Source organism: Suricata suricatta, chromosome 11, assembly GCF_006229205.1.
Source record: "Suricata suricatta isolate VVHF042 chromosome 11, meerkat_22Aug2017_6uvM2_HiC, whole genome shotgun sequence".
Taxonomy (NCBI): domain Eukaryota; kingdom Metazoa; phylum Chordata; class Mammalia; order Carnivora; family Herpestidae; genus Suricata; species Suricata suricatta.
Genome location: NC_043710.1, coordinates 49,619,826 through 49,628,767, shown reverse-complemented (window position 1 = coordinate 49,628,767; position 8,942 = coordinate 49,619,826). Strand labels below are relative to the sequence as shown.

At 36.9% G+C, this 8,942-nt stretch overlaps 1 protein-coding gene across 1 annotated transcript in view; it reads left to right on the top strand.

The window, feature by feature from the left end:
- Window positions 1-8,661: 8,661 nt before the first annotated feature.
- The window catches only part of ZNF215 (zinc finger protein 215), a 19,609-nt gene continuing 19,328 nt past the window's right edge, over window positions 8,662-8,942 (top strand). Inside the window, exon 1 of the mRNA XM_029915571.1 lies at window positions 8,662-8,934. Within this exon, the coding sequence (XP_029771431.1) occupies window positions 8,662-8,934 (273 nt within the window). The remainder of the gene's footprint in view (window positions 8,935-8,942) is intronic.

The following is an 8,942-nucleotide window of genomic DNA, read 5'->3' as shown; positions in this document are numbered from 1 at the left end:
TTTTGAAATCTTAAATGCAGGCATGTCATCCTGTGCCTCTCTCTTTCCCTAGCTCTATAATTATTGATGCAGAATGATTTATTAATTTACTTATTTAACCTATAAATTCTCAGTATATTTTGTTGCCTTTTCTCACTTTGAGTTGAATGCTTAATTTATGTCATTCTGTTTAATTGTATGTGAAAGGCTTTGACAATGCCTAACGGTGGAGCTTGAGCTGTGCTGTATAGATTTTGTTGTGCACTGTTTTTGTCTTTGAGTTGTATTTTAGAAGCAAAGTTTAAATTTCAAAGTCGTTGAGAATTTTTTTTTCTGTTTGTGTTAAATTCTAGTTTTCATTCTGATAATAAATGTAGTCTGTTCACTGGTAGATACTTTTTATTTATCGAGGAGTTTTTTGTAGCCTGCTACAAGTAGCTTTTGTAAACATTTTCATAAGTGCTTGGATAGAAACTACATTCTCTCACACTAAGCACATTGTTCATATCTACTCTATTAATTTTAGTTTATCTGTTAAGGATTAGGATTTAATTTATCTCTTAAGGAAATAGCTTATCTGCTAAGGATTTGTTTGTTGTATCTTTGTTGATTTCATCTTTTGTTTTCTGAGGATTTTGCCATAAACCTATTCCAGTTATGTTATCTGGTACATTTAATAAGTCATATTTCATTATAAGTTGTACCTTGAATCATTTAAAATTTCCTTTCTGTCTACTTTAATACATTTATGCTTTTATTTTTTTACATTTTTCTTTATTTATTTTGAAATAGCACACACTCGTGAGTGCTCCACGGAGGGCAGGGAGAGAGAGGGAGAGAGAGTTCCAAGCAGGCTCCACATCATGGGCGCAGAACCTGAGGAGGGCTTGAACTCACAAACTGTGAAATCATGCTGTGAGCTGAAACCAAGTCAGAGGCTTAACCAACTGAGCCACTCAGGTGCCCTGTGAGCTTTTCATTCATCATCTCCCTATGCATTGTTTACATTTGTTTGTTATGTTTTTACTCAATTCTTTATTTGTAACTTTGCTGTTCTTTTGTTTTGGATGTTTCTTGAGTATTTATATAGTGAAAATTTTTGCCCAATACATTTAGCATTACAGTGGATACCCTTGTTATTCTTTCCACCTTTAATTTTTTAATTTTTGTGCTTTCTTGGTGTTTCATTTTATTTTTAACATTTTGTCTGTGAACCTCCCTCCTGCCTCCCTTTATGTTAATTTAAAAAGTGTCTGGGCCTGTAGTTTATTCTTTTGCTGGGACTCCGTGATACCTCTTTTTTTTTTTTTAATGTTTTTTATTTATTTTTGAGAGACAGAAAGAGACAGCGTGAGCAGGGGAGGGTCAGAGAGAGAGGGAGACACAGAATCTGAAGCAGGCTTCAGGCTCTGAGCTGTCAGCACAGAGCATGACACGGGGCTCGAACCCACAAACCGTAAGATCATGAGCCGAAGTTGGACGCCCAAGCAACTGAGCCACCCAGACACCCCTCCGTGATACCTCTTAAGCACTTCAAAACTTTTGTATTTTAATGAACCCATGCTTTCCTTAAGCTTTAGAGAAGGTTTGTGTTGGGCCTCAAATATTCTTCCGTTAGTTGATCCACTTTGCCCTGTGTCTGGCAGACATGTAAAGAGGGTACTAAGGAACATATAAATGGTGTCAGTACATTTCTACAGGATGGAGAGTGGAGAGAAACTGTTTTTAAGAAACAGTGTAGAAAAGTCCACAACTGAGAATGTAGTATGAGGTAACCGCAGTGGAGGTGGAAACTACCTGTTTGTTTCACAAGCAGTTCCAACAGTGTGGGAGTGAGAATCAATAGAACATAGGAATCAAGTGTAACATCTATTTCAGTTATCTCCCCAACTTCCCCTTTCCCTTCCCACTTACATAAAGAAGCACTTCAGCTTCAGTGCCTTCCTCCCACAAAAAGTTCTTTCCTAAATAAATTGAATAAATCATCTGAGGAGAACTAAGGCTTTTAATGTGGGTGTTGACTTTCCAAAGTAAAACCTTGCTTACCGAATTTGAGATTATAGTACAGAGAGTTACCATATACTCCATGCACATTTCCCCTATTAATAACAAAGTAATATGGCACATTTGTTACAGTCAATGAAATAATATAGATATATTAACTAAAGTCCATACTTTATTCACACTTCTTTAATTTTTACCTAATGTCCTTCTTCTGACCCAGGATCCCATCCAGGATGCCACATTACATTTATTACATTTAGTTACTATATCTCCTGAGGCTCCTCTTGACTGTGACAGTTTCTGAGACTTGTTTTTAATGACTTTTAAAGATTTGAGGAGTACTGGTCAGGTATTTTATAGGAAGCCCATCATAAGAATTTGTTAGAATTCTCATAAATATACCTGGGTTATGGGTTTAGAGAAGGAAAATCAGAGATAAAGTGCTATTTCTACCACATCATCTCAAAGGTACCTACTGTGAATGTGACCTATCATTATTGGTGTTATCTTTGAACACTTGGTGAAGTATATTTTTCAGGTTTCTCCACCTTAAATTTCCTTTTTCCTTTTCCCTGTATATACTTTTTTTGTAAGGAATTCACTATGCAGAGCCAAACTCAAGGAATAGAGAGTTCTGCTGTACCTCATAGAGGTCTGAATATCTACACAAATTATTTGGAGTCTTCTGAATGGGAGATTTGTCTATTCTACCCCATTTGTTTATTGTTTGAGTCAGTCATGTATATTGGTATAGCCTATTGGTATTAATTTTATAGTTATATTACTAATATTGTTCCAGCTTTGGCCATTGGGAGCTCTTTTGCTTGACTCCTTTGTGTTTTTGATGTGCCCCAGTAAATGTGGTTTTGTTTTTGAGCTCTTACTTTCTAGAACTTTAGATGTTCCAGGCCCATCTTGTATATTTCTTTCTCCAGATTTAGAATCAGCCATTTTTCCATGGAGCCCTGCCGGAGTCCAGGCTCCAGCAGGTCCAGGGCTCCCTGAAGGTGGACGGTGTCAGCAAAAGGGAGAGTGAGAGAGCCTCGGTGTTCTTTTCTGATCACCAGGCAGGCTTCTCTGCCCTTCTTGCAGGCATCTCTTTATTTATAGATGAAGTGTTAATATGACATCAAAAAAGTGGAATTTTTACTATACGTAATTCTTAGTGATAAGATGTTTTAAAAAGTGTACAGAACAGGTTTTACAGAGGCACTTTTGCAGAATTACTCTAATTTCAGTGAGGTTAATTTTTACAAATAGGATAACAAGATATTCTCAGTGAAAAGCAGATAACATACACATCTGTTTAAACCAGTAGTAAATCTTACAATTAAAAAGATAGCAGGATAGCAAATACATTTGTTTATATCAATAACATGAAGATTCAGGCATAGGCTAGGCTAGGAGTCATTCCGTCTGGCCCACAAAAGGAAGAAGGTATTTGCGCTGGTTAGTAAGTTGCTTGTGTAAACCTTGTTATTTGACGTTGAAGGTGTGAGCACCATAGGGGCCCTAGATGTGCTGGCCTTTGTGTATGAGTTTAAGTTTTAACTATTTTTACGCATCCTCATAATGGATATCAGTGTAAGGAAGGTATTTTGTGGCACCAATTAGCAAAGGTATGTGCAGTAACTTATGCCTGGCTCTTGTTTGTTTCTTATCTCTAAGTTAGGCTCTTTTTCTCCAGGCCAGAGTTAATAGTCACCCTTGTGTTCTTTAACCCCCTTTATTATCTATGTCTTAGGTTTGTGAGGCTCATTGGAAGAGTCTTTCAACAAATATCTGCAGTGCTTTGTTTAAATTCTTCTTTGTAGAGGTGGGAATAAGCTTCTCCCCATGAGGTATCTGTGTGGGAAATATCAGTCTGATTTAGAACATTGTGAGGCCTAATCAATAACAGCAGTCCCATTTCCAATATCAGCCAATAGTAAAAAGAGATACCAGTTTCGCTCATGGCAGGAGCTGTGCAAATGTCTGCCATTTCCTTGCTGTGACTGTGTCATCCCAGCAGAGCCCCGGTTCCTTTTATTGTATGGTATTAGAAACTGAGACCTGGGAGCTAAATGGTGTTGGTCCTGGGATGTCCTTGCTTCTAGGCCAACTCAGCTGACAGAGCTAGGAAATATATGTGTGTATACTAATCCCTGCATACACAAATAATTATACATATTTCTGTATGTAATCACCTTTACCTGTATTGAGCTACACACAAGTTCATATTGATCTCTCCAACTCTAATTCATTACCACTTGAGCCATTCTAGCTTTTTTCCTTTGATTATCTGAAAACTCCTACTCAAACATTAAGAAACCTGCTCTCATGATCTGCAGTCCATTTACTTCTTGTTCAGTTCCGATATACATACATAGCAGTATCAGATTGTTAGCCTCTACCTCCATAGGAAAGAACTTTATCAAATAGAGTACAGTGCTATTGTATATTTTCTTTTGCCATCAGTCTTACAGATTCCACTCATTTCCATACTTCTGTTTTTTTCTTCAGAAAGTCAATACATATTCTAAAATGTTTTTGTGCCTTGACTTTTTTGAGCATTGTGCATTTTTCCTTCTACTGCACCTCCTTTTCATGGGCCTTCATATATTGTTCTTTTGCTCTGTATACTAATCTTTATTTGGATGTTGAATGATCTTTCAGGTAGACATTGCCAGTAGATGAGGTTAGGAAATACTTTTGTGAACAAACTTTTGACCAGTCTGTAAGATCTGCTAAGAAGCAGACATACACTTGTATATATGAAAATCTACTGGGTCATGTAAGTCTAAATGTTCAGCTGAGCCTACGATCTCTCTGGTGGACATTGCAGACTGACCAATAATGAGTCCTAACAAATGAAAACTAATCATTACAGTCTGGGAAGGCACTTTATTTTTACATGAAGTAAAATTGGCATACAGTGTTATATTAGTTTCAGGTAGACAACATATTGATTCCACAGTTCTATATAGTACTTAAAATGCTCACCACAAGAAGTGTAGTCACTGTCTGTCAGCATACATTATTACAATATTATTGCATATATTCCCTGTACTGTACTTTTCATCTCTGTGACTTATTTATTTCATAATAGAAGCTTGCACTTGTTAATCCCCATTATTTTGCCCATCCTCCCCACCCACCTCTGCTTTGGCAACCACCAGTTCTCTGTATTTAATAGTCTGTTTGTTTTGGTTTTTAGATTCCACATATAAATGAAATCATACAGTATTTGTTTTTCTGATTTATTTCTCTTAGCATAATACCCTCTAGATCCATCCATGTTGTTGCAAATAGCAAGTCATCTTTTTATGGCTGAGTAATATTCCGTTTGTATATATACATCACATCTTTATTTATCTACAGATAGACACTTGGGTTGCTTCCATATCTTGGCTATTGTAAATAATTCAGTAAACATAAAGCATATATCTTTTAAAATTAGTGGTTTCATTTTCTTTGGCTAAATACCAGTAGTGAAATTACTGGATCATATGGCATTTCTATTTTTAATTTTTTGAGGAGCCTCCTTACTGTTTTCCACATTGATTGTACCAATTGACATTCCCACCAAAAGTGCATAAGGTTCCCTTTTCTCCACATTTATACCAACACTTGTTATTTCTTGTCTTTTTGATATTGCCATTTTCCGACAGGTGTGAAATGATACCTCACTGTGGTTTTAATTTGCATTTACTGATGATGAGTGGTGTTGAGCATCTTTTCATGTACCTTTTGGCCGTCTATGTATCTTCTCAGGGAAAATGTCTATTTAGGTCTTCTGCCCATTTTTTGATCAAATTATTTGCCTATTTATTATATATATGTGATGTTGAATCATATAAGTTCGTTATATATTTTGGATATTAACCTTTTATCTGTGATGTCATTTTCAAATATCTTCTCCCATTCAGTAGGTTGCTTTTTTATTTTGTTGGTGGTTTCCTTTACTATACAAAAATTTTCTTATTCTGTTGTAGCCCCAATAGCTTATTTTTGCTTTTGTTTCTCTTGCCTAAAGTGACATATTCATAGATATGTTGCTAAGGCTGATGTCCAAGAGATTAACTGCCTATGTCTCTTTTAGGAGTATTATGGCTTCAGGGCTCATATTTAGATCTTTAATCCATGTTGAGTGTATTTTTTTATATGATGTAAGAAAGTGGTCCAGTTTCATTCTTTTGCATGTAGCTGTCCAATTTTCCAGCACCTTTTATTGAAAAGACTATCCTTTCCCCATTGTGTATTCTTGCCTCCTTTCTCATAGGTTAATTGAGCATAGAGGTGTAGATTTTTTCCTAGGCTCTCAATCCATTGATCTACATGTCTATTTTTGTGCCATTGGAATGTATTTTTTGATTTGACCCCAACAATGAAATGACTCCTGTTTAGTCTCTTATTTTTTAAATAATTGTTTAAGTTCTAGTGGTGTTTTCTGTCTTATTCATTTTATTAACCTTTCTGATATTTATTGAGAATTTAGAAAGAGATTTTTTTAGGTTTTTCTAGTATAAAGCTTTAATAACTTAAATATTCTTCTGAATATGTGTTTTGCTTAATTTTCAAGCAAAAATGTGTCTTGGTACATTTTATTTATTTAATATTTTTTATTTTGTTATTATTTTTTTAATTAAAAATTTTTTTAAATGTTTGTTTATTTTTGAGACAGAGACAGAGTGCAAACAAGGGAGGGGTAGAGAGAGAGGGAGACACAGAATCTGAAACACGCTCCAGGCTCTTAGCTGTCAGCAGAGAACCTGATGCGGAGCTCGATCTCACAAACCGTGAGATCATGACCTGAGCCGAAGTCAGACACCTAACCGACTGAGCCACCCAGGAGCCCCTTTTTAAATTTTTAAAATATAGTTTATTGTCAAGTTGGTTTTCATATAACACCCAGTGCTCATCCTAGCAAACCCTTCTCCATGCCCATTACCCATTTTCCCCTCTCTCCCACCCCCATCAACCCTCAGTTTGTTCTCAGTTTTTAAGAGTTTCTTATGGTTTGCCTCCCTCCCACTCCTTAACTACTTTTTTCCCCTTCCCCTCCCTATGGTCCTCTGTTAAGTTTCTCCTGTTCTACATATGAGTGAAAACATATAATATCTTTCTCTGCCTGACTTATTTCACTGAGCGTAATACCCTTGAGTTCTATCCACATTGCTACAAATGGCCAGATTACATTCTTTCTCATTGCCATGTAGTATTCCATTGTATATATAAACCACATCTTCTTGATCCATTCATCAGTTGATGGACATTTAGGCTCTTTCCATGATTTGGCTATTGTTGAAAGTGCTGCTGTGAACATTGGGGTACATGTGCCCCTATGAATCAACACTCCTGTATCCCTTAGGTAAATTCTTAGCAGTGCTATTTTTGGATCATCGGGGAGTTCTATTGTTATTTTTTTGAGGAACCTCCACACTGTTTTCCAGAGCAGCTGCACCAGTTTACATTCCCACCAACAGTGTAGGAGGGTGCCCGTCTCTCCGCACCCTCGCCAGCATCTATAGTCTCTTGATTTGTTCATTTTAGCCACTCTGACCGGCGTGAGGTGGTATCTCAGTGAGGTTTTGATTTGTATTTCCCTGATGATGAGTGATGTTGAGTATTGTTTCATGTATCTGTTGGCCATCTGGATGTCCTCTTTGGAGGAGTGTCTGTTCATGTCTTCTGCCCATTTCTTCACTGGATTCTTTGTTTCTTAGGTGTGGAGTTTGGTGAGTTCCTTATAGGTTTTTGGATACTAGCCCTTTATCTGATATGTCATTTGCAACTATCTTTTTCCATTCCAGTGGTTGCCTATTAGTTTTGTTGATTGTTTCCTTGGCCGTGCAGAAGCTTATTATCTTGATGAGGTCCCAGTAGTTCATTTTTGCCTTTAATTCCCTTGCCTTAGGAGATGTGTCAAGTAAGAAATTGCTGTGGTTGAGGTCAAGGAGGTTGTTTCCTGCTCTCTCCTTTAGGGTTTTTATGGTTTCCTATCTCACATTCAGGTCCTTTATCCATTTTGAGTTTATTTTTATATATGGTGTAAGAAAGTGGTCTAGTTTCATTCTTCTGCATGGTGCTGTCCATTTCTCCCAGCACTACCTGTTAAAGAGGATATCTTTTTTCCATTGGATAGTCTTTCCTGCTTTGTCAAAGATTAATTGGCCATACAATTGTGGGTCCAATTCTGGGTTCTCTATTTTATACACTTGGTCTATTTGTCTGTTTTTGTGCAAATACCATACTGTCTTGATGATTTTTTTAAAGGACTATTTCATTTATCACTTTTGTGTGATGTCTGTGTTTATTTTCTGTCTTTTTGGTGGGTGATTTGAGGGAAGGGATAGCGTATTTTCTCATTATAAAAAAGGGAAACAAGAATGGAAAGATAATCCATAATATTTATCATATTAGACAATTTGAAGAATTTTACATTATTTTATCTTTTGACACTATGCTAAAACATGTTCATTAAATGTAGGTCATATTGGTATCTTTGTTTCATTCTCTCAGGTACCTGAACACTGGCTTTGTGTCTGAAGCTCCTGGAACTTTTCTCTTACTGAGATAGAACTTGGTTCAAATCACATTGCATATATGTAGTACACATGTGCTTAGCCCAAGCCCAATAATTATTAGAATCCTCTAGTAAGACAAATTGGAACAATAGTGGGAGTTCTGTCTAGGAAGATGCAGCCTCTGAACAAGTTGATGGCTGTCTCAAAACCTCAAATCCTGACTCTACATGAACAGAGTGAGGCCCTGAAAGCAAATGTGTCTTGGCAGCAGGAATCCATCCCAGTCATGGAAACATGTGACTCTGAGGCCTCTCGTCAGAAGTTCAGACATTTCCAGTATTCGGATGTGTCTGGGCCTCAAGAAGCCCTGTGCCAACTCTGGAAGCTCTGTCTTCAGTGGCTGAAACCAGAGATTCATACAAAGCAACAGATCCTACAGCTGTTGGTGCTGGA